General features: G+C 43.4%; 1 protein-coding gene across 3 annotated transcripts in view; it reads left to right on the top strand.

Annotated features, from left to right (window-relative positions):
* The window catches only part of LOC110507915 (solute carrier family 12 member 9), a 60,100-nt gene that overhangs the window by 3,629 nt on the left and 30,162 nt on the right, over positions 1 to 26,309 (top strand). For 2 of the 3 annotated variants that reach the window (XM_036965311.2, XM_021588336.3), the window contains exons 2-8: positions 9,298 to 9,432; positions 9,805 to 9,942; positions 10,530 to 10,847; positions 11,985 to 12,092; positions 12,175 to 12,286; positions 23,091 to 23,248; positions 25,539 to 25,621. In XM_036965311.2, the coding sequence (XP_036821206.1) occupies positions 9,339 to 9,432; positions 9,805 to 9,942; positions 10,530 to 10,847; positions 11,985 to 12,092; positions 12,175 to 12,286; positions 23,091 to 23,248; positions 25,539 to 25,621 (1,011 nt within the window). In that variant the 5' untranslated portion in view covers positions 9,298 to 9,338. Of the gene's footprint in view, positions 1 to 9,297; positions 9,433 to 9,804; positions 9,943 to 10,529; positions 10,848 to 11,984; positions 12,093 to 12,174; positions 12,287 to 23,090; positions 23,249 to 25,538; positions 25,622 to 26,010; positions 26,059 to 26,309 lie in introns of those variants that run through there. The other variant, XM_090223853.1, reaches the window with a different exon arrangement.

Here is a 26,309-nt window from a genome sequence, read left to right as displayed (position 1 = left end):
GGACTGTAACGGAACTTTTTTACATTTCGTCTGCTCTTAGTGAACGCGCTTCGTGACAAAACGTGCTAACAAAAGTAGCTATTTGGACATAAATGATGGACATTATCGAACAAAACAAACATTTATTGTGGGACTGGGATTCCTGGGAGTGCATTCTGATGATCATCAAGTGAATATTTATAATGCTATTTCTGACTAATGTTGACTGCACAATATGGCGGATATCTTTTTGGCTTGTTTGGTGCGCCGAACTCAGATTATAGCATGGTTTGATTTTTCCGTAAAGCTTTTTTGAAATCTGACACAGCGGTTGCCTTAAGGAGAAGTGTATCTAAAGTTCCATGCATAACACTTGTATTTTCCTCAACATTTATAATGAGTATTTCTGTAAATTCATGTGGCTCTCTGCAAAATCACTGGATGTTTTTGGAACTACTGAACACAACGCGCCAATATATACCGACATTTTTTTATATAAATATGAACTTTATTGAACAAAACATATATGTATTGTGTAACATGGAGTCCTATAAGTGTCATCTGATGAAGATCATCAAAGGTTAGTGATTCATTTGATCTCTTTCTGATTTTTTTGTGACTCCTCTCTTTGGCTGGAAAAAAAGTGACTTGGCTCTGACCTAACATAATTGTTTGTGGTGCTTTTGCCGTAAAGCCTATTTGAAATCAGACACTGTGGTGGGATTAACAAGAAGTGTATCTTTAAAATGGTGTGAAATACTACTATTTTTGAGGAATTTTAATTATGGGATTTCTGTTGTTTTGAATTTGGCGCCCTGCACTTTCACTGGCTGTTGTCATATCGATCCCGTTAGCGGGATCTCAGCCCATAGAAGTTTTAAGCAAGTCAGCCATATCAACTATATATTTTTTAAAGTCAGTAAATGTCCTTGTTTTTTGGAAGAAAATCACTTTTTTTGTGCATTAAAATAAGATCAAGTTGATCAGAAATGCAGTGTAGACATTGCTAATGTTGTAAATGACTGTTGTAGCTGGAAACAGCAGATAAATAATAATTGGAATATCTACATAATTCATTGGACAGTGACCATTTTTTTTGTTATTTTGGTTCTGTACTCTAGCACTTTGAAAGGAAACAATAACAATGAGAGTGACATGCAGACTCCGCTTTAATTTGAGGGTATTTTCATACATATCGGATGAACCGTTTAGAAATGATAGCACCTTTTTGTACATGGTCCCACCATTTTAAGGTACTACAAGTTTTTTTTTTAATTGGCTTCAGATGTGTGTTGTTAGGCAGGTGTATTAATTTGTGCCGTTAGTGAATGCAGGAGAGCTGTTGATGAAAAGTATTGATTCTAGACTAAGCTATTGCCTTTGGAGGTTGTTGTTGGGGTGTGACAACATGAGGAAGATAGCAGTGTCGATGCAAATTAAGCTGGCCGTCATAAGGCTCAGAAATGAAAATCAATCAGGAACATTGCAAAAACCCTGGGCATGCCCAAGTCAACAGTTTGGTTCATCATTAACAAGAAAAAAACAACCGGTGAACTCAATTATGTCAAAAGAGCCAGTAGACTGTAGTGGATGACCGGAGAATACTCTCTATGGTGAAGAAAACCCCCCGGACAACAGCCCAACAGATCAGAAACACTCTCCTGGATGCAGGTGTAGATGTGTCAAAGTCTACCATACGTAGAAGACCACACCAGCAGGACTACAGAGGGTACACTACAAGATGCAAACTAGAGGTCGACCGATTATGATTTTTCAATGCTGATACAGATACCGATTATTGGAGGGCCAAAAAAGCCGATACCGATTAATCAGCAATCGGTGAACAAACACTTATTTTAACTTAATATAATACATCAATACAATCAATTTAGCCTCAATTAGATAATGAAACATGTTAAATTTGGTTTAAATATTGCAAAAACAAAGTGTTGGAGAAGAAAGTGAAAATGCAATATGTGCCATGTAAGAAAGCTAACGTTTCAGTTCCTTGCTCAGAACATGAGAACATATGAAAGCTGGTGGTTCCTTTTAATATGAGTCTCCAATATTCCCAGGTAAGAAGTTTTAGGTTGTAGTTATTATAGGAGTATTTCCCTCTATACCATGTGTATTTCATTAACCTTTGACTATTGGATGTTCTTATAGGCACTTTAGTATTGCCAGTGTAACAGTATAGCTTCCGTCCCTCTCCTCGCTCCTCCCTGGAATCAAACCAGCAACACAACGACAACAGCCACCACATCGAAGCAGCGTTACCCATGCAGAGCAAGGGGAACAACCACCCCAAGGCTCAGAGCGAGTGAAGTTTGAAACGCTTTTAGTGCGTGCTAACTAGCCAGCCATTTCACTTCGGTTACACCAGCCTCATCTCGGGAGTTGATAGGATTGAAGTCATAAACAGCGCAATGCTTGACGCACAACGAAGAGCTGCTGGCAAAACGCACAAAAGTGCTGTTTGAATGAATGTTTACGCGCCTGCTTCTGCCTACCACCGCTCAGTCAGATACTTAGATGCTTGTATGCTCAGTCAGATTATATGCAACAAAGGACACGCTAGATCATATCCAGTAATATCATCAACCATGTGTAGTTAACTAGTGATTGATTGATTGTTTTTTATAAGATAAGTTTCATGCTAGCTAGCAACTTACCTTTGCTTACTGCATTTGCGTAACAGGCAGTCTCCTTGTGGAGTGCAACGAGAGAGAGGCATGTCGTTATTGTGTTGGACTAGTTAACTGTAAGGTTGCAAAATTGGATCCCCCGAGCTGACAAGGTGAAAATCTGTCTTTCTGCCCCTGAACAGGCAGTTAACCCACCGTTCCTAGGCCGTCATTGAAAATAAGAATGTGTTCTTACCTGACTTGCCTAGTTAAATAAAGGTGTAAAAAAGAAGAAGAAAAATCGGCGAATCGGGGCCCAAAAATACCGATTTCCTATTGTTATGAAAACTTGAAATCGGCCCTAATTAATCGGCCATTCCGATTAATCGGTCAACCTCTAATGCAAACCACTGATAAGCCAGATTACCATTTGCTAAAAAGCACCTAAAAGAGCCCCAAGAGTTCTGGAGAAAAGTGTTGTGGACAGATGAGACAAAGATTAACATGTACCAGAGTGATGGAAAGAGGAAAGTGAGGAGAAAAAAAGACATGCCCATGATCCAAAGCATACCACCTCATCCATGAAACATGGCGGAGGGGGCGTTATGGCTTGGGCCTGTATGGCTGCCAGTGGAACAGGCTCACTTGTCTTCATCGATAATGTGACTGCAGACAGAAGTAGAACAATGAATTCTACAGATATTTTATCTGCTCAGATAAAACGAAATGCAAAACCAAATAAAACCAACTCATTCGACGGCACTTCATCATGCAACAAGACAATGACCCTGAACATACTGCTAGAGCAACGAAGGAGTTTTTGATGGCCAAAAAGTGGAAAATCCTTGACTGGCTGAGTCAATTACCAGATCTGAATCCTTTTGAATATGCATTTTACATGCTGAATAGGAGAGTTGAGATTGCCTGCAATGACAACAAGCTCAGTCCGATGATGCTGTGATCGATCCCGCTCCAGAGTACAGGCCTCGGTGTAATGCTCATTCCTTCAACGATAAACGCAAATCTGATCATCACCCCTGGTGAGACACAACTGTGACTCATCAGTGAAGAGCACTTTTTGCGTGTCTTGTCTGGTCCAGCGACAGTGGGCTTGTGCCCATAGGTGACGTTGTTGCCGGTGATGTAAGGCAGGTCCTCATCAGACAACAGGCCTACAAGACCTCAGTCCAGCCTCTCTCAACCTATTACGGACGGTCTGAGCACTGATGGAGGGATTGTGCGTTCCTGGAGTAACTCAGGCAGTTGTTGTTGCCATCCTGTACCTGTCCCGCAGGTGTGATGTTCCAATGTACTGATCCTGTACAGGCGTTTTGTTACACATGGTCTGCCACTGAGAGGACGATCAGTTGTCTGTCCTGGCTCCCTGTAGCGCTGTCTTAGTGATAGGTGAAAATTGTCTGTTAATTGAATGATTAGAATATTCCGCCCTGAAACATATAATTGTATGGAATTGATTAGAATGTATGAAATCATAATCAATACATGTGTAGTCCTAGTCAGAATTAGGGTAAAACAATATGCCTTTGGTATTTTAAACAGACTGTCTGAGCTCGGTGCCGACCTGACTAGAGATTTGGGAGAGAACGGGGAGTACGTCTCAAGGACAAAGTCACTATCTCTGTCGGCTGGGTAGTGAGACAGCGAGTGTGTGCGTATGTTTGTGTGGGCGTGAGAAGTCGGTATAAAAAGAATTGATGTTGTATTCTTGACTTCAGAACGTTCCGTGAATAAACCTTTGACTATTTAGCTGGGCCTCCGTCTGTTTCATTCGACCAGGATCTTACAAATTCTGGTTTGCAGACAGAGTAATATAATTAAATATGGTGATGTACCTGGAGAACATAATTCTCCTATCACTTAGGCGTCTCGCAATTTCTTGCCCTGGCCACATCTGCAGTCCTCATGGCTCCTTGCAGCATGCCTGAGGCACAATTTTTGGGGGGATTATCTTTGAATGACAGGGTCCTGAAAAAGGGATTTTTATTTTTTTGCTGAGTTTAGTACTGTAGAGCTATTTTTACTTGCACACAATATAGCTGGAATCACCCCATCCTGCCCCTATGGGACCACCGCCCTGCAGCGACCCAACTCAGCTTTAGGATCTTAGTGAAACATACGTTATTGGTTCCAGATGTGTTAGGCCAATGCCAGAGCGACAACCAACAGTATGGCAGAACCCCAGGGCCAGGACTGAGCAGTCCAGCAGCTACAAATTGCCTAAATAGGTATCTCCCTTGAAGTGGGCATGTTTTCCATCTAGTCTCCTTTTGTCGTACTGTATTCCATATAAGGCAGCCAGACCTCATGAAAGTTGCACAGTATACCCTTAATCTTGTAATAAATCAAATCTAGTGATACTTAACTTGATGTTTCTGCCATCCATTGTTACATTGTTGGAGGACAACCAACCTTCCAATTAATGGCAATGCATTTCTTAGCTGCTATAAATGCAAGGTTGCACAGTTTCTCCAGTATCAACGTTTGCAAGCAAACAAAAACGGGGACAATCTGTAGACATGCTGAGATAAAAGAACATACTCTTTGCCAGAATTCAGCCCGCCTTCATGAGACCACAACATATGCATATTTGTCCCGTTTTGTGCTTTACTCCTCCAACAGAATAATACTCTTTCTGAGTGAATGGCATTTAGTTTCGTTGGCATATACTACGTTCTATGGATGGTCTAAAACTGTCTGAGATTATATGAACATGACGGAGCATTCAAACACATCTGTTTCCATTCACCATCATCATCAGTCTCCCAGGTCTTCCTCACATTTTTGTTTGACATGTTTTGTCATCTGGAAAAGCCTCTATCAACCCTTGATATATTTTGTAAATCAGCTTTAGAGGTTTGCCAGACTGCCTTACAATAGGTTCAATCTTTGAAGCGTCTGTCTTGTCCAGTGTTTACTGCACAAGAGAGAATAAAGTGTTGTATCTGTAAAAAGGTTCCCCTCAGTGAAGTCACAGACTGGTCTTCCCTGGCTGCCTGACACTGAGACCCCTGTCACCATCTGATCCTGCTCAGATGAAGCATTACAAATAATTAGCTTGGTGTACATTTATACATTGATTCTATTCTTAGATAATATAATGGCTCAATAATTTAAATGACCATTATTCCCAGATCCCAGACTGTAGCCTACCCATCAACTCAAGATGGAACTTTGTATCCATTCACTGATTGATTGTTATAATATACTGCAAAATTCACCTGCGCTCTGAAAACTGGTCTTCCCTGGCTGTATGACCCTGCAGGGACACCTGTCACCATCTGATCCTGCTAAGACATGATGAGCATAGTCTTGTGTACTGACTGTGCACCATAACAGTGAAGCCTGTAGAGCTGTTTATACATTGTCAGTGTGAAAAGTAGGGAATTAGCTAGGGAAACTGACAGATCAATAAAGTTACATTGCTATACTGACTAATAAAAACATTGCGCTGAAAAAATGTCTGAGTATCTACAGTGTCATCACTTCATTCAGAATGTGGGGGGGGGTGTCATGTCCCCCCTGTCCCCAGTGATGCCCCTGGTTAGAACACATGCCAATTCGAGAGGTGGCGTACTCACTATATGTAATGTAAAGAAAATAAATATGAGATCAGTAAAGTTGAAAATGCGATGGAAACCCATTTAACTTGTATGTTTTATTCGGTAGTGATTCATTTACATCTGTCCATCATTTTAAGGTCAACCCTGTTACATGAACTAAACTCTCGTTTTATTATGGTGAACCTATTCCTTTTTAAACCATGTAAAAGCAGGTGAGCTGGTTCTATTCTCATTGGCCATTTTCTGGTGGAAAACGAAGCAGGTTGAGCAGAACACTTCAACCCTGACATAGATAGACAAGCTTGAAATGTTTTAGCAATTCTGCGTTCAGTTGCTACTCCCTGATACACACATCATGCTTTGACTACCCCTGTCACAGATGGATTTATGGATGATTTAAGGTGAAATCTTCAACCCTGTAATCTTCAACTTGGCACTTACTATAGGCATTTTTTGTTTTTAACCGCTTGAGATGGGAATAATGTGTTGAATGTGCTCTTTATGACAATCCTGAAATTAGTTGAAATCAAACCATTTTTTACCACGTTACACTTGGTGGAATGACCCTTGTACCACTTGGAAAGTCCCTTGATGTGTTACAGCACAAGGGTATGAACTCCTGAGAGGTATGGAGAAAAAGTAGGTTAACGGAGAGGGCCTACTGGAGTGAGTGCATCCCAGGACACATTGGGAATATGGACTGTTATGGCGGTCATAGTCATGATAATAAATGTGAAATAATATGTAAGACAACCATTTTCTTATTGGCGGAATAGAGTAGTTTGAAGTGGACTAACTTGGAATAAAATGTAGTTCTAGCTCTTGGAAGAAATGGCTTTATTGCCTCGCACCATAACTTCAGTCTCGAGCCATTAATCACGTTCACATGATGCAGAGCTCGAAGTCCAATATCTGATGGCAATAATGACAACAGTATCTCTAATGTAATCACACATATTACGAAGATATGTTTACAAATACAATCCCCATTCATTAATATCTCTCATCTGTTTTCTTTGTTTAGAGGTGTTTCATTCTATCACATGGTAAGTAAACTGGTCTCTGTGTTCTCTCTCCTGCCTTGATGTGCTCCCCCCTCTGTTTTGCCCCTTGTCTCATACCTCTGCTGCTGTGTAGTAGACACGCACAGGCTGAACAGCCACCAGTTTGAGAGACAATAATACCATTCCACATAACATAAGCACTGCAGTGCATTGGGTCTTATCTGGAACAATATAGTGCTTCTGTTTCAACAATGCATAAGAGCAATAGGAGTGCTGCCCAGTGAATTGGAAGAGTTCTGTTTTTGTTAAAAGCATGAAATAACTTGTTATGCATTTTGACCTATTGTTGAATGTTGCAAGGAAATAGTAACATTGTAGAAGTTTGGTATTTTGCCATAGGCTATTATCAATAAAAAATATTGTCAGTCTAAACTGATTTTGTGTGACATTCAACAACATTTCTTAAACGTATCTGAATTAGAGGTTGACCGATTATGATTTTTCAACGCCTATACCGATTATTGGAGGACCAAAAAAGCCGATACCGATTTAAATCGGCCAATTAAAAAAAATGATAATAAAAAAATAATAATAATCATTTCATTTTTTTTATTTTTTATAAATAAAATAAAGTATTTCTTTGTAATAATGACAATTACAACAATACTGAACAAACACTTATTTTAACTTAATATAATAGATCAATAAAATCAATTTAGCCTCAAGTAAATAATGAAACATGTTCAATTTGGTTTAAATAAAGTGTTGGAGAAGAAAGTAAAAGTGCAATATATGTAAGGAAGCTAACGTTTCAGTTCCTTGCTCAGAACATGAAAGCTGGTGGTTCCTTTTAACATGAGTCTTCAATATTCCCAGGTAAGAAGTTTTAGGTTGTAGTTATTATCGGAATTATAGGACCATTTCCCTCTATACCATTTGTATTTCATTAACGTTTGACTATTGGATGTTCTTATAGGCACTTTAGTATTGCCAGTGTAACAGAATAGCTTCAGTCCCTCTCGTCGCTCCTACCTGGCCTCAAACCAGGAACACGTCGACAACAGCCACCCTTGAAGCAGCGTTACCCATGTAGAACAAGGGAAACAACCACAGGCTCAGAGCGAGTGACGTTTGAAACGCTATTAGCGCGCGCTAACTAGCTAGCCATTTCACATTGGTTACACCAGCCTCATCTCGGGAGTTGATAGGTTTGAAGTCATAAACAGCGCAATGCTTGACGCACAACGAAGAGCTGCTGGCAAAACGCACGGAAGTGCTGTTTGAATGAATGTGTACGCGCCTGCTTCTGCTTACCACCGCTCAGTCAGATACTTAGATACTTGTATGCTTGTATGCTCAGTCAGATTATATGCAGCGCAGGACACGCTAGATAATATCTAGTAATATCATCAACCATGTGTAGTTAACTAGTGATTATGATTGTTTTTTATAAGATAAGTTTAATGCTGGCTAGCAACTTACCTTGGCTTACTGCATTCACGTAACAGGCAGTCTCCTTGTGGAGTGCAACGAGAGCGAGGTAGGTCGTTATTGTGTTGGATTAGTTAACTGGTTGCAAGATTGGATCCCCCGAACGGACAAGGTGAAAATATGTCTTTCTGCCACTGAATGAGGCAGTTAACCCACCGTTCCTAGGCCGTCATTGAAAATAAGAGTGTTCTTAACTGACTTGCCTAGTTAAGTAAATGTTTTTTTTTTTTTTTTTCCAATTGGCTCCCAAAAATACCGATTTCCGATTGTTACGAAAACTTGAAATCGGCCCTAATTAATCGGCCATTCTAATTAATTGGTCGACCTGTAATCTGAATGCCTTGGCATGATGTTTTGGTTAATAATGACATGACTCTGTATGAGGGAGGTGGGTCAAACTGCTGTCTCAACTGTGTAGTTAAGGTGAAAGCTAATGAGAATTCCCCACTGCATGTTCTTATAGACAATTACTGTAAATTCCAGTTTCAACTTCCTGTAGGAAAGTTGTTCCACCACTTGTTAAATCACCAAACCCAGTTCCCGTTAGGGACTTTGAGATCATTTGAATTTGTTGTGTTGTTTAACCATAGTGTGGCCCTTGTGTTCTCTCCTCCTCAGGTTTCGTGGTGGGCCAGTGTGGGCTGTATCAGGCCATAGCCATGTTCTTAGTGGCCTACTTCATCATCAGTATGACCGTGCTGTCTGTGTGTGCCATCTCAACCAATGGAGCCCTGGACGCAGGAGGGGCCTACTGTATCCTCCTCAGCAATACACACACACACAGCTGAATATGATAGTCAGATGTATAGACATATTATTTCAGGCGATGTATGAATGCCTTTCTCACACCACCCATATACTTTACACACACTCCACCTCAGTGTTCTTTCTATTTCATTAATGTAGCATTGCATTCGTTCAGGTATCGGTGTGTGTGTGCCAGTGAATGGCTGGGATTGCTTTCATTTTTATCTGTAAGACACATTGTGTGTGTGAGAGGTGGGTGTGTGTGTATGTCTGTGCCTATTCTTTCAGTGCCTTCACTACACTTTAGTGTGCACATACAAACACACACTCTCTCTCACACACACACGTTGACCCAGCCTTAACTCCCTCCTCCCCTAGACATGATAAGTCGTGCATTAGGGCCAGAGTTTGGGGGCAGTCTAGGTGTTATGTTCTTCCTGGCTAATGTGTGTAGCAGTGCCCTCTATATACTGGGTCTGGTTGAGGCCATAGTAGCAACTTTCGGGCTTCCAGAAGGTATACAGCCGTACTCTCTCCCTTTTCCTGCTTTGTTTGAAGGTCAATGTTTTTTGGGATAGATCTTGTCCTGGAGGCAGAGCTGTGTGATTTCCACAAGATGGGCCAGCGGTCAAGTCAAGATTGGCTATATATTGTAAAAATTGATGAAAACAAAAATGTACTTTTTGGTCTTAATTTAAGGTTAGGCATAATGTTGGAAGTGTGGTGCGGTTTAAAATCTGATTTTATTACTTTTTGGCTGTAACAGCTAGTGACTGCCCTGCAGAGCTGCCTCCAGTACATGAGCCATCCCAATAAATGCCAACCTGCGCTATGTTTACATTGACAGACTAGTTTTCTAGTATTTTTGTATTTGATCTAAAACTAATCTGATTTCACAATGGCTACTAATGCATTGCATTCCCATGTTAATGCTCATTGAATTAAACTGAATAAATTTAAATCAAACTGAATTGGATTCCCACCCTTTGTGACCTTTCATGGTCTGTTTCAGCTTTCACCCTTTCACCCTCATTCCTTCACTCTCTCATTAACCCCCTACACCTTTTAACCTATTCACCACCATCCATTCCTTCCCACTCCAGATGGGGTGAGCCCAGCGGGTTCCCTCCAGGTGTTGCCAGCTGGGTATTGGTGGTCGTTGCTCTATGCCACCGGCATCCTCCTCCTCTGCCTGCTTGTGTGTCTGGTGGGGGCAGAGATCTATGCCAAGGCCTCCTTCCTCATCTTCCTGGTGGTCATGATTGTGCTGGCCAGCATCTTCATCAGCTTCTTCGCCATGCGCCCGCGTACCATCCTCCTGCCTGCCGCCCTGCCCGTCCACAACAACACAGGGCCACAGCCACCCAACATGGCCAACTTTACCGGCTTTAAACTGGACACACTGCTGGGAAACCTGGATGGTGAGTAAGGGGTGTGTGTGCGCTACTCACCAACATACAGTGCATTAAGCACACATGTGTATGTGTCATTTTAAATATAATTTCACTTGATTTAAGGCTGCAATATATCACTTTTTGGGCGCCACTACCAAATTCACATTGAAAGCTCTATAACACACATTTCTTTCTCATTGAAAGCAAATCTAAAAAGCAGTAGATCTGATCTGTGCGCGCTATGCTTCGTGTTCTTGAGTTTAGTTTTTGCATCTTTTACGTTGGGTTTTGTACACCAGCTTCAAACAGCTGAAAATGCAATATTTTGGTTATGGAAAATATATTTCACAGCTGTTTAAATTTGTACAAAATTCTCTACACTATGCTTGCTTGTTTTCTCACATAAACTGAAATTAGGCTAACTATTAAAATTTTAGCAACCAGGAAATGGTGGAGCAATTTGTGCATAATGCATCTTTAAGGAATGAATATAGCAAATAATTATTAAGGTGAGCATATGTGAGTGACGTCTCATGTCAGTTATGCATACTTTATGGTGGCAGAATTTACTGGTTTATCACACACACCCACACACCATTTATAGCCTTAGCCTCTTGATTTACTGAATGTTTACCAGGGTTGCTGGCAGTGAAAAAGGTAATTGATTATTTAGTTGTAATTAGTAGGTCTTGTAAATATCCTTTGGCTCCCCATTTCCACCGTAACGTATCAACCTGACTACTGAGCTGAAGGATTTATATTCAGGGTGGAAATCCTACTGGAATTGTGATACAATTAATTATAAGTTAAATAATCTGTCTGTAAACAATTGTTGGAAAAATAACTTGTCATGCACAAAGTAGATGTCCTAACCTACTTGCCAAAACTATAGTTTGTTAACAAGAAATTTGTGGAGTGGTGGAAAAACTAGTTTTAATGACTCCAACCTAAATGTATGTAAACTTCTGACTTCAACTGTATGTACCACAAGCTATATCTGAACTTTACATGGCCAGATGAAGCATTTCTGTCCTTTTTGAATTCTAAGTCCTCCTTAAAGGCAAGAGGCATGCATGTTAATCAAATAAATTTGTTGTTTAATATCTGAATTCGGGGAGGATTTGAACATGAAGCTGATTGAATTTATATCTAACCCTCCCCTAGCTGACTATGCTGTGGACTACACAACAGGAACCATGATGTCCTTTGCCACGGTGTTTGCGGTCATGTTTAACGGTTGCACAGGCATCATGGCCGGATCCAACATGTCAGGTAATAAATCGTTTTTTGATCAAAGGAGTCGGTGTGATTGTGTGATTGTCTGTGTCTAACCTGGTGTTGTGCTGTGTCCCAGGTGACCTAAAGAACCCTAGCTACTCTATCCCTCGAGGAACCATCACAGCTGTCATCTTCACCTTCATCATCTACAACCTCCTCAGTCTGATGGTGGCCTGCTCCTGTGACCGGTCAGTCACACACACACACACTAGTTTGGGCGTAATCTATGTAGATAAACACACCTGTAACATGTATGTTCACATACAGATATAGGCACACACAAACACACGGGCCCAATCCAACTCAAACTTGACAAACATATGCACTCAATGAAAGACACACATACTCGCATTTACAATTCTATCTCTCTCCGACACACTTTTTCTCACTCCCTCTCCCGTCTCTAGCTCAGTGCCAGTGTGCAGTATTGATGTGGCACTAACACAAGTGTTGCTAAAGAGACATAAAAGGCCCTTTAAAGATGCATTGGAAATCAATACAGCCATCAATTATACTCCTCCCTGTCCTCCCATCTGCCTGTTTCGCCCTCTCCCCCTCAGTAGATCAGACATTGGCAGATAGAACGGGAAGGGAAATATGCTGACTCATTGACCGTGTTTACATGCCCACCAAAATCCCGTTATTATTCGGGATACTCAAGAATTGTTTTTGAGGTGACGCATATTAACATGTCCCATTTATAATAACCTGAAAAAGCTTGTATCGCGGTTATGAGAAACCCGGATAAGATGCCTGGGAAATGCTGGTCTTAGATGGGATACTGTGGCATGTATGCCAGCAGCATACCACTGCTGGCTTGCTTCTGAAGCTAAGCAGGGTTGGTCCTGGTCAGTCCCTGGATGGGAGACCAGATGCTGCTGGAAGTGGTGTTGGAGGGCCAGTAAGAGGCACTCTTTCCTCTGGTCTTAAAAAATATCCCAATGCCCCAATCACTGCCCTGTGTAGGGTGCCGTCTTTCAGATGGGACGTTAAACGGGTGTCCTGACTCTCTGAGGTCATTAAAGATCCCATGGCACTTATTGTAAGAGTAGGGGTGTTAACCCCGGTGTCCTGGCTAAATTCCCAATCTGGCCATCAAACCATCACGGTCACCTAATAATCCCCAGTTTACAATTGGCTCATTCATCCCCCTCCTCTCCCCTGTAACTATTCCCCAGGTCGTTGCTGCAAATGAGAACATGTTCTCAGTCAACTTACCTGGTAAAATAACAGATAAATAAATAACATAAATATAAACATCTTATCCAGTTTACTGTTGTTTTTGCAGTCTGCTCAGGGTCCGAATTGAATATCATGGGTGTTGGATGTTTTCATCTGATTATCAAACAAATCACTTAAAATGTTTTTTTTTTAAGCAGGCTATACCTGTGCATTTCCATCCACCATAAATTATGGAATAATTTTGCTGATACACCGTAGCCTACTGGACCGTATAGCCTAGTGGCTTTGGCTACTTCCACCCCTAATTTAGATACATTGCTGCTTATAATTTCCAGCATTTGGTAGGCCGTTTATCAACTATAATTAGATACATGCAGCTTCTCACTAAAGTAGTGCTAACCAGAATGTCTTACATAGAATGAATGAAATAGTAATGTAGTTAACACCGGTAAAGTTCTCTGTTTGGTTAGGGACCGTGGAGGAAACTCCACAACGGTGAAAAGATTATCGCTGTGCAAAATGTCCAAATGTCATCCGTTTGGCCAGTTTTTAAGGAAATTAAAAGCTGAGAAAACGATGAAACACCTTTCTGATAAAACTTCAGTTTGCCTTGGGTGCATATTATATGTGGTAGAAATACTGTCTGCTTACGTTAGTGTAAAATATAGAATACATGTGCATTTGCATTTTCTGGAGATGCTGAAAGACCGAAATCCTTCTTCTCCACTCCTGTTCCCGAGACACACATGTAACCCATGTTATCTGATTTTAAGCCTACTACAAGAAATGGTTAATTCTGTAGGAGTTCATATGATATTCCTCTACATGTGAGAGGTTATAGGTCTATAGTCAGTGTCCAGATTTCTGTTACTTTCCCATTTTTTTTTTTTTTTTATTTCACCTTTATTTAACCAGGTAGGCTGGTTGAGAACAAGTTCTCATTTGCAACTGCGACCTGGCCAAGATAAGGCATAGCAGTGTGAACAGACAACACAAAGTTACACATGGAGTAAGTAAACAATTAACAAGTCAATAACACAGTAGAAAAAAAAGGGGGAGTCTATATACATTGTGTGCAAAAGGCATGAGGAGGTAGGCGAATAATTACAATTTTGCAGGTTATTAACCTGGATTGATAAATGATCAGATGGTCATGTACAGGTAGAGATATTGGTGTGCAAAAGAGCAGAAAAGTAAATAAATAAAAACAGTATGGGGATGAGGTAGGTAAAAATGGGTGGGCTATTTACCGATAGACTATGTACAGCTGCAGCGATCGGTTAACTGTTCAGATAGCAGATGTTTGAAGTTGGTGAGGGAGATAAAAGTCTCCAACGTCAGCGATTTTTGCAATTCGTTCCAGTCACAGGCAGCAGAGAACTGGAACGAAAGGCGGCCAAATGAGGTGTTGGCTTTAGGGATGATCAGTGAGATACACCTGCTGGAGCGCGTGCTACGGATGGGTGTTGCCATTGTGACCAGTGAACTGAGATAAGGCGGAGCTTTACCTAGCATGGACTTGTAGATGACCTGGAGCCAGTGGGTCTGGCGACGAATATGTAGCGAGGGCCAGCCGACTAGAGCATACAAGTTGCAGTGGTGGGTGGTATAAGGTGCTTTAGTGACAAAACGGATGGCACTGTGATAAACTGCATCCAGTTTGCTGAGTAGAGTGTTGGAAGCAATTTTGTAGATGACATCGCCGAAGTCGAGGATCGGTAGGAAAGTCAGTTTTACTAGGGTAAGTTTGGCGGCGTGAGTGAAGGAGGCTTTGTTGCGGAATAGAAAGCCGATTCTTGATTTGATTTTCGATTGGAGATGTTTGATATGAGTCTGGAAGGAGAGTTTGCAGTCTAGCCAGACACCTAGGTACTTATAGATGTCCACATATTCAAGGTCGGAACCATCCAGGGTGGTGATGCTGGTCAGGCGTGCGGGTGCAGGCAGCGAACGGTTGAAAAGCATGCATTTGGTTTTACTAGCATTTAAGAGCAGTTGGAGGCCACGGAAGTAGTGTTGTATGGCATTGAAGCTCGTTTGGAGGTTAGATAGCACAGTGTCCAAGGACGGGCCGGAAGTATGTAGAATGGTGTCGTCTGCGTAGAGGTGGATCAGGGAATCGCCCGCAGCAAGAGCAACATCATTGATATATACAGAGAAAAGAGTCGGCCTGAGGATTGAACCCTGTGGTACCCCCATAGAGACTGCCAGAGGACCGGACAGCATGCCCTCCGATTTGACACACTGAACTCAGTCTGCAAAGTAATTGGTGAACCAGGCAAGGCAGTCATCCGAAAAACCGAGGCTACTGAGTCTGCCGATAAGAATATGGTGATTGACAGAGTCGAAAGCCTTGCCAAGGTCGATGAAGACTGCTGCACAGTACTGTCTTTTATCTATGGCGGTTATGATATCGTTTAGTACCTTGATCGTGGCTGAGGTGCACCCGTGATCGGCTCGAAAACCAGATTGCACAGCGGAGAAGGTACGGTGGGATTCGAGATGGTCAGTGACCTGTTTGTTAACTTGGCTTTCGAAGACCTTAGATAGGCAGGGCAGGATGGATATAGGTCTGTAACAGTTTGGGTCCAGGGTGTCTCCCCCTTTGAAGAGGGGGATGACTGCGGCAGCTTTCCATTCCTTGGGGATCTCAGACGATATGAAAGAGAGGTTGAACAGGCTGGTAATAGGGGTTGCGACAATGGCGGCGGATAGTTTCAGAAATAGAGGGTCCAGATTGTCAAGCCCAGCTGATTTGTATGGGTCCAGGTTTTGCAGCTCTTTCAGAACATCTGCAATCTGGATTTGGGTAAAGGAGAACCTGGAGAGGCTTGGGCGAGTAGCTGCAGGGGGGGGGGGGGGGGAGCTGTTGGCTGAGGTTGGAGTAACCAGGCGGAAAGCATGGCCAGCTGTTGAGAAATGCTTGTTGAAGTTTTCGATAATCATGGATTTATCGGTGGTGACCGTGTTACTTAGCCTCAGTGCAGTGGGCAGCTGGGAGGAGGTGCTCTTGTTCTCCATGGACTTCAGTGTCCCAGAACTTTTTGGAGTTGGAGCTACAGGATGCAAACTTCTGCCTGAAGAAGCTGGCCTTAGCTTTCCTGACTGACTGCGTGTATTGGTTCCTGACTTCCCTGAACAGTTACATATCGTGGGGACTATTCGATGCTATTGCAGTCCGCCACAGGATATTTTTGTGCTGGTCGAGGGCAGTCAGGTCTGGAGTGAACCAAGGGCTGTATCTGTTCCTAGTTCTGCATTTTTTGAACGGAGCATGCTTATCTAAAATGGTGAGGAAGTTACTTTTAAAGAATGACCAGGCATCCTCAACTGACGGGATGATGTCAATGTCCTTCCAGGATACCCGGGCCAGGTCGATTAGAAAGGCCTGCTCACAGAAGTGTTTTAGGGAGCGTTTGACAGTGATGAGGGGTGGTCGTTTGACCGCGGCTCCGTAGCGGATACAGGCAATGAGGCAGTGATCGCTGAGATCCTGGTTGAAGACAGCGGAGGTATATTTGGAGGGCCAGTTGGTCAGGATAACGTCTATGAGGGTGCCCTTGTTTACAGATTTAAGGTTGTACCTGGTGGGTTCCTTGATGATTTGTGTGAGATTGAGGGCATCTAGCTTAGATTGTAGGACTGCCGAGGTGTTAAGCATATCCCAGTTTAGGTCACCTAACAGAACAAACTCTGAAGCTAGATGGGGGGCGATCAATTCACAAATGGTGTCCAGGGCACAGCTGGGAGCTGAGGGGGGTCGGTAGCAGGCGGCAACAGTGAGAGACTTATTTCTGGAAAGAGTAATTTTTAAAATTAGTAGTTCGAACTGTTTGGGTATGGACCTGGAAAGTATGACATTACTTTGCAGGCTCTCTCTGCAGTAAACTGCAACTCCTCCTCCTTTGGCAGTTCTATCTTGACGGAAAATGTTATAGTTGGGTATGGAAATCTCAGAATTTTTGGTGGCCTTCCTGAGCCAGGATTCAGACACGGCGAGGACATCAGGGTTAGCAGAGTGTGCTAAAGCAGTGAGTAAAACAAACTTAGGGAGGAGGCTTCTGATGTTGACATGCATGAAACCAAGGCTTTTTCGATCACAGAAGTCAAATGAGGAATATTCACTTTATTCATGGATATAGGATACTCGTGAGCGGGATATCAAAGGTGCATGTAAACAGCTGAGCTACTGTGTGGAATACTTTGCGCATGTAAACGTGGTCGTTGATGGATAATGTAGTAGTTGATCAGACACACTGGATCATGAAATCAGAGGTGGTTGATTTCTACACAATTTAGATCATGAGAAGTGTTATTCAGGACCGCTCAGTACCTCTCGCATGCACGCATACATTCTTTTTTACACTGAGGAAATTGAGTCCATTTCAATCCATACTTCAGGATATGAACAAAGGATAACAAGAATGTATTTCCTTCTTCAGTGTGTTCAGTCCGGTTGTTATCTAGCTCTGTCCTTATCTGCTGTTGGTTTAGTGTTGCTTTATTGCTGTTGGACAGGGCCCGGCATGCAGTGGAGTGTGACGTTATTGGTCTTAGATAGTCGGACCAAATGGAGGAAATGTACAGGGTTTATGAATGATACTGCCTCCAAGGTCCTTTTATGGTACTTGATGGTGTGTCAACCATATCTAAACCTTATCCTGAACTGTCTTAGTAGTTACTGTACATGTGAAAACACACTGACTGCTCCTCCAGTTGTACATAAAGTACAGTGACCCGTGGAAGAGTACAGTGACCCGTGGAAGAGTACAGTGACCCGTGGAAGAGTACTGTCTTAAGCGGGACCCGTGGAAGAGTACAGTGATAACTTGGCCAGGGGTAAAGTCACCATTTCATCATGCGTGTTACTGGAATCATAAACTTGTTATTTCTGGCCATGGAATTCCACATTGATTGTAGCCTAATTTACTTAAAAGGGCTGTATAACATTCTTGACTAGAGGTAAACTCTCATAAATGCCTATTTACATTATGAAACAGTTACACCCTTGTCACAAGGTAGGTCACAGGTTGTCTTTCAACAATGGGCCACATTTCCTTTAGTTGAAAGTTACAATTGGTTGTCAGTTGTAAGGCTGCAGAAAAAGGGGCCAGAGTTTTTCCAAGTCAAGTCACTATTCAGAAAAACTCATGGCGCTAGTCACGGATTGTTACATCTGTCACCAAACTAAAGAGAACTTTCTGCACTTTTAAAGTCAATGTGTCACCAGTGTGTCATTAAGAGACAGACTAAATGGATTACTCAGATTAAATAGGGAGAATGTGCATTAAAGCCATCAGTCAACGTCATGTCAAAGTGACATTACTAAATGCCAAACACTGGACCCCCCCCCCCCCCCCTTCACCACGGACACTCTCTGCATTGCTATAGCAACAAAGCCTCGTTGAAGGGAAAGCAGTTGAATGTCTATCATGGTCTGGGTAAGTGATTTTCACTGAGGGGGAACAAATAGAAGCTTTTTGAGTTGGACGTTATTCCCCCCTTTTTTGGTGAAAAAAAGTAACTTGGTAGCAGTACCCAGAAGTATCCAACAGGTGGAGGTCACACCATCTCACATGAGGAGCTCCCTTTGTATTTCACTCTGACATTGAGGGGTTTCTTAGGTAGCGTTTACACAGGCTGCGCAATACTGATCTTTTCCCCACTAATTGATATTTTGACCAATCACATTAGTTGTTTTCACATCAAATTAGATTTTTTCAGAGCTGATCTGATTGGTCGAAAAATATGAGATTTGGGCTACCTGTTTGGATGCAACCTTATAGATACAGAAATGGTGTAACCTTTGAAGAAAGCCAAAGTAAATTGCTCCCCTCTTCAGCTAGTTACTCTGCATTCTTGGTAAAAGGCACTGTGTTCACTTAACATAAATGTCAGGGAGATTTAAGAATGGCTGTTCAGATCTACAATAGTGCTGCCTTTTGGGAGAATGACATCTGATGCATACCTGAATAGGTTACAGGTGTACAGTTATAGAGTGTGTATGTGTTCTAGATGGTTCTGGGAAGGTGCATAGGAGCCCAATGTAAAAGACGATGATGATGGTTTCCTGTCCAGCTATGAGAAGTATATTAACAGGGTAGGGTAGGGAGTGGTGACTGATAGCCCATTGCCAACTTTCCAGCCCCTCTCACAACCAAATCCAGACCAAACCCCCAACATACAGTAAGCTTAGATTGACTGTGTCTGTATCTTGTTTAGGGACTGAGACCTGAATGATTTGTGTGTATTTTACGGCCTGTCTCTTTCTTTGGATAAGTGAAGAGCGAGTGTGTGTGTGTGCATTCGTTCTCTGGATGACTAACTACAGAGTGTGGTTGTGTGTGTATCTTTATCTTCCCTCTATGGATGAGTGACATTGGAGTGTGTATATATGCAGGTGTGGTGCATGTGTGTGTCTCTGGTTGAGTGACTTTGTTGTGTGTGTGTGTGTGTGCACCTCTGTGTATTGTGCATCAGTGACCTGTTGGCTAATCCCATCCTGCTATAGAAGCTTATGTATTTATTACTGGCTGAATAATTATATTAATTTAAATCTGCCTCCTCCTTTTGTTCTGCTATCTTCAACATGCAGCCTGGTGTGTGTGTGGAAGCTGTGCAGTCCCACAAGGCTCTCCATCTCTTAGTTTTTTCTTCTGTTTTTCAGCCCCCCATATGGCTTTTATTTGTGTTAGAGAATGTGGTACTGTTTTTCACTCCCTCCTGTTCTCCCTTGAGCATCTTGTCTCCTCCCTAGCTTCCCCTGGGGCTGTTTAATTCTCTCGCATGTCCCCCCCACACTTGCTGGCTCGTAGTGCTAGTCTCTTGTCCAGACATTGAGGCAACAAGTCCAACATTCTCAGTCTGTCTGCCCTCCTCTGCTTTCATCTCATACCTCTGTTCCCTTGCAATCACCCCACTGCAGAGTGCCTGTCCTTGGCTCTCTCTGTCCATCCATCCTTTATTTGCTTGCTATCTCTCCACCACAGATCTCTCTCGTTGTCGGTCTCTGTCCGTCTCTGATCTCTCTGTATCTTTCTCGTTCCCCCCCTCTGTCCCTGCCAACACACATTAATAGAGATGGAGAAGACAATGAGGAGGTTCATGTTATGTTGCCCATGACCTCTGGAAGAGGTAGCTGCTACATAAGCAACAGCTAATGGGGATCCTAATAAGGAAATAAAAAAACAACCATAAAAATAGTAGAAGGAATGAGAATGTAGCAAAACAATAGGTAATATGAGAAGGGGTATAGTAGAGACAGTCTGAGATTGAGAGAGGTAGAGTGAATGCGAAAGAGTAGCAGAGGGAGGGAGGGGTGGAGAGGAGATCTACAGGCCTTGTTAGCTGTTGATCCCATTTAATACTCCTCAGCCTGTCTCTCTCTCTCTGTCTGTGTTGCTCTCTCTCTGCCTCCCTCCCCCTGTAGTTGGTTTTGAAGCTTATTTAAAAGAAATGGCAAAATAATATTAACGTATGAACAAACAATTGATGTGTAGCATGAGAATGAACGTCCAGTCTCTCCAGGCTCTCATTTAGCTGCACTCCCCTCCTAAAATAATGTTTTTCTTCTGACAGGTGCTTTACTTCGTTCTGTTCTTTATTTCCATGGCACAGCTCATTCCAGCTTAATGATCTGATCAATAATCTGTATTATGGGATGGAGGGGAGGACGCACACTCAAAAACAACTGTATACACGCCTGTTATACAAAGGCATAGCCTTCAGACATGTTAATACAAAAATCACAAAGTACCAAAATGTGCATGAACACACACACACGCACACCTTCTGTCCTCTGCTCTCCCTCTCTGCATGACTCACGTTCTGTCCTCTGCTCTCCCTCTCTGCATGACTCACCTTCTGTCCTCTGCTCTCCCTCTTTGCATGACTCAGGTTCTGTCCTCTGCTCTCCCTCTCTGCATGACTCACCTTCTGTCCTCTGCTCTCCCTCTCTGCATGACTCACCTTCTGTCCTCTGCTCTCCCTCTCTGCATGACTCACCTTCTGTCCTCTGCTCTCCCTCTCTGCATGACTCAGGTTCTGCCCTCTGCTCTCCCTCTCTGCATGACTCACCTTCTGTCCTCTGCTCTCCCTCTCTGCATGACTCAGGTTCTGCCCTCTGCTCTCCCTCTCTGCATGACTCACCTTCTGTCCTCTGCTCTCCCTCTCTGCATGACTCACCTTCTGTCCTCTGCTCTCCCTCTCTGCATGACTCACCTTCTGTCCTCTGCTCTCCCTCTCTGCATGACTCAGGTTCTGCCCTCTGCTCTCCCTCTCTGCATGACTCACCTTCTGTCCTCTGCTCTCCCTCTCTGCACGACTCACCTTCTGTCCTCTGCTCTCCCTCTCTGCACGACTCACCTTCTGTCCTCTGCTCTCCCTCTCTGCATGACTCACCTTCTGTCCTCTGCTCTCCCTCTCTGCATGACTCACCTTCTGTCCTCTGCTCTCCCTCTCTGCATGACTCACCTTCTGTCCTCTGCTCTCCCTCTCTGCATGACTCAGGTTCTGCCCTCTGCTCTCCCTCTCTGCATGACTCACCTTTTGTCCTCTGCTCTCCCTCTCTGCATGACTCAGGTTCTGCCCTCTGCTCTCCCTCTCTGCATGACTCACCTTTTGTCCTCTGCTCTCCCTCTCTGCACGACTCACCTTCTGTCCTCTGCTCTCCCTCTCTGCACGACTCACCTTCTGTCCTCTGCTCTCCCTCTCTGCATGACTCACCTTCTGTCCTCTGCTCTCCCTCTCTGCATGACTCACCTTCTGTCCTCTGCTCTCCCTCTCTGCATGACTCACCTTCTGTCCTCTGCTCTCCCTCTCTGCATGACTCACCTTCTGTCCTCTGCTCTCCCTCTCTGCATGACTCACCTTCTGTCCTCTGCTCTCCCTCTGCATGACTCACCTTCTGTCCTCTGCTCTCCCTCTCTGCATGACTCACCTTCTGTCCTCTGCTCTCCCTCTCTGCATGACTCACCTTCTGTCCTCTGCTCTCCCTCTCTGCATGACTCACCTTCTGTCCTCTGCTCTCCCTCTCTGCATGACTCACCTTCTGTCCTCTGCTCTCCCTCTCTGCATGACTCACCTTCTGTCCTCTGCTCTCCCTCTCTGCATGACTCACCTTCTGTCCTCTGCTCTCCCTCTCTGCATGACTCAGGTTCTGTCCTCTGCTCTCCCTCTCTGCATGACTCAGGTTCTGTCCTCTGCTCTCCCTCTCTGCATGACTCAGGTTCTGTCCTCTGCTCTCCCTCTCTGCATGACTCACCTTCTGTCCTCTGCTCTCCCTCTCTGCATGACTCAGGTTCTGTCCTCTGCTCTCCCTCTCTGCATGGCTGCCACCTCTTTATGATGGCTTTGTTTTGGAGTGCAGGTTTTAAAATGTCAAGCTTGTTCAGATTTATACTGCACTTGCCACACGTCACAGGAATTAATAACCAGGCTATAGCGTTGACCAGCTCCATTACGCAAGCACACGTGTACACACTCACACACGCACCCCAGAGTAACTTTCAATGGTCCAACCAACACATGTGCATACTCAAATGACTTGTGTTTTCACTACTCTGTGTGTGTGCTGCTGGTGGATTATTAAGAATGTCAGTCTGATTTAAAGCAATGATTCATAAACGTTTAACTGCGGCACACAAACAATAATGCAGACCAACACACACACACAAATCATATCATTGGCATTTCCTAATTTTCAGACAGAGGGGACAGACAGAAAAACAGACAAACAGACAGAGATGGGTGGAGTGGGGGAGGGTTTCATATGAATGTATATCATCTGATTTCTCTCTCTTCCTCTCTCAGTATTCTCCTCCAGAGGGACTACAGTTTCCTGCGGGACATTAATGTGTGGAACCCGTTGGTGACCGTTGGTGTGTACTCCTCCACCATGTCTGCTGCCATGAGTAACCTGATAGGGGCCTCTCGCATCCTCTTCGCCCTGGCACGGGACGACCTGTTTGGTGGGTACACTTATGTCCTCCTCTTTCTCACGATCCACCTCACCCTTATTATTTCTCTTTATAGCTTCTTCTCACACTCTCTCCCTTCTCACTGGCGTTGTGTGTGGATATGGGAGATGAATAGCAGTATTAAGCAGGTTTCCCCTGTAGAGTGGGCAACTGGATCAGAACAGATGAACTAGACTGAACCATGCTGAACTAGACTGCCTTTCACGGGTTAAACATATATTTTAGCTTATGGGTTTTGTTTTTACCTTGTTGTGACTGTATGATTAAAGGTGTTTAACTTAAAGTTCTCATCGTGTGTGTCATTCATGGTGCAACCTGCTTGCCACTTTCCTACACCCACTGGGTAATGGATCCCCTAATATAGTGTAACACACATCTCTTCATCTCACCCACTTTTAAAATATCTGCCTTGTCTTTGCCCTTCACCTTCCCTTTTTTTCCCCTTCTCTTTTATTTTCCTCCCTCTCTCCATCCCCTTCTCTTTTATTTTCCTCCCTCTCTCCATCCCCTTCTCTTTTATTTTCCTCCCTCTCTCCATCCCCTTCTCTTTTATTTTCCTCCCTCTCTCCATCCCCTTGGCTGCATTGATTTGAGTTTAAAGTCTCTAATTTAATTAATTTAATTAATTTCATGTATCAACTGAAATGTGGTCCTAAACGTTAATTCCCTCCATCTTACTCCTTCTCCTCCTCCCTCTTGCTCTCACATACAGTTGAAGTCAGAAGTTTACATACACCTTAACCAAATACATTTAAACTTAGTTTTTCACAATTCCTGACATTTAATCCTAGTAAAAATTCCCTGTCTTAGGTCAGTTAGGATCACCACTTTATTTTAAGAATGTGAAATGTCAGAATAATAGAAAAGAGTGATTTTATTTCAGCTTTGATTTCTTTCATCACATTCCCAGTGGGTCAAAAGTTTACATACACTCAATTAGTATTTGGTAGAATTGCCTTTAAATTGTTTAACTTGGGTCAAACGTTTCGGGTAGCCTTCCACAAGCTTGCCACAATAAGCTGGGTGAATTTTGGCCCATTCCTCCTGGTGTAACTGAGTCAGGTTTGTAGGCCTCCTTCCTCGCACACATTTTCTACAGGATTGAAGTCAGGGCTTTGTGATTGCCACTCCAATACCTTGACTTGGTTGTCCTTAAGCCATTTTACCACAACTTTGGAAGTATGCTTGGGGTCATTGTCCATTTAGAAGAGCCATTTGCAACCAAGCTTTAACTTCCTGACTGATGTCTTGAGATGTTGCTTCAATATATCCACATAATTTTCCTCCTTGATGATCCAATCTATTTTGTGAAGTGCACTAGTCCCTCCTGCAGCAAAGCAGCCCCACAACATGATGCTGCCTCCCCCGTGCTTCACGATTGGGATGGTGTTCTTCGGCTTGCAAGCCTCCCCCTTTTTCCTCCAAACATAACAATGGTCATTATGGCCAAGCAGTTCTATTTTTGTTTCATCAGACCAGAGGACATTTCTCCAAAAAGTACGATCTTTGTCCCCATGTCCTCTCTGTAGTCTGGCTTTTTTATGGCAGTTTTGGAGCAGTGGCTTCTTCCTTGCTTAGCGGCCTTTCAGGTTATGTTGATATAGGACTCGTTTTACTGTGGATATAGATACTTTTGTACCTGTTTCCTCCAGCATCTTCACAAGGTCCTTTGCTGATGTTTTGGGATTGATTTTCACTTTTCGAACCAAAGTACGTTCATCTCTAGGAGACAGAATGGGTCTCCTTCCTAAGCGGTATGATGGCTGCGTGGTCCCATGGTGTTTATACTTGCGTACTATTATTTGTACGGGTGAACGTGGTACCTTCAGGCAGTTGTAAATGTATTTTGATATTTCCATGATTTCAAGAAAAGAGGCACTAAGTTTGAAGGTAGGCCTTGAAATACATCCACAGGCACATCTCCAATTGACTCAAATGATGTCAATTAGCCTATCAGAAGCTTCTAAAGCCATGACATCATTTTCTGGAATTTTCCAAGCTGTTTAAAGGCACAGTCAATTTAGTGTATGTGAACTTCTGACCCACTGGAATTGTGATACAGTGAATTATAAGTGAAATAATCTCTGTAAACAATTGTTGGAAAAATTACTTGTGTCATGCACAAAGTAGATGTCCTAACCGAATGGCCAAAACTATAGTTGGTTAACAAGAAATTTGTGGAGTGGTTGAAAAACGAGTTTTAATGACTCCAACCTAAGTGTTTGTAAACAACTGTATTCTCTCTCTCTCTCACTTGCTCACTCCTCTCCCCCGTCTGCAGGCACGGTGTTGTCTCCAGCTAAGAAGACATCTCACAATGGGAACCCCTGGGTGTCTGTCCTCCTCTCCTGGTTCCTAGTACAGGTAAGACAATGGGAAGCCCTGGGTGTCTGTCCTCTCCTGGTTCCTAGTACAGGTAAGACAATGGGAAGCCCTGGGTGTCTGTACTCCTCTCCTGGTTCCTAGTACAGGTAAGACAATGGGAAGCCCTGGGTGTCTGTCCTCCTCTCCTGGTTCCTAGTACAGGTAAGACAATGGGAAGCCCTGGGTGTCTGTCCTGCTCTCCTGGTTCCTAGTCAAGGTAAGACAATGGGAAGCCCTGGATGTCTGTCCTCCTCTCCTGGTTCCTAGTACAGGTAAGACAATGGGAAGCCCTGGGTGTCTGTCCACCTCTCCTGGTTCCTAGTACAGGTAAGACAATGGGAAGCCCTGGGTGTCTGTCCTCCTCTCCTGGTTCCTAGTCAAGGTAAGACAATGGGAAGCCCTGGATGTCTGTCCTCCTCTCCTGGTTCCTAGTACAGGTAAGACAATGGAAAACCCTGGGTGTCTGTCCTCTCCTGGTTCCTAGTACAGGTAAGACAATGGGAAGCCCTGGGTGTCTGTCCTCCTCTCCTGGTTCCTAGTCCAGGTAAGACAATGGGAAGCCCTGGGTGTCTGTCCTCCTCTCCTGGTTCCTAGTCCAGGTAAGACAATGGGAAGCCCTGGGTGTCTGTCCTCCTCTCCTGGGTACTAGTCCAGGTAGGCCAATAGGAACACCTGGGTGTCTGTCCTC

Source organism: Oncorhynchus mykiss, chromosome 27, assembly GCF_057628025.1.
Source record: "Oncorhynchus mykiss isolate SJ-2025 chromosome 27, ASM5762802v1, whole genome shotgun sequence".
Classification (NCBI taxonomy): Eukaryota; Metazoa; Chordata; class Actinopteri; order Salmoniformes; family Salmonidae; genus Oncorhynchus; species Oncorhynchus mykiss.
The sequence above is the reverse complement of the archived record's forward strand: the minus strand, read 5'-3'. Positions and strand labels throughout refer to the sequence as shown.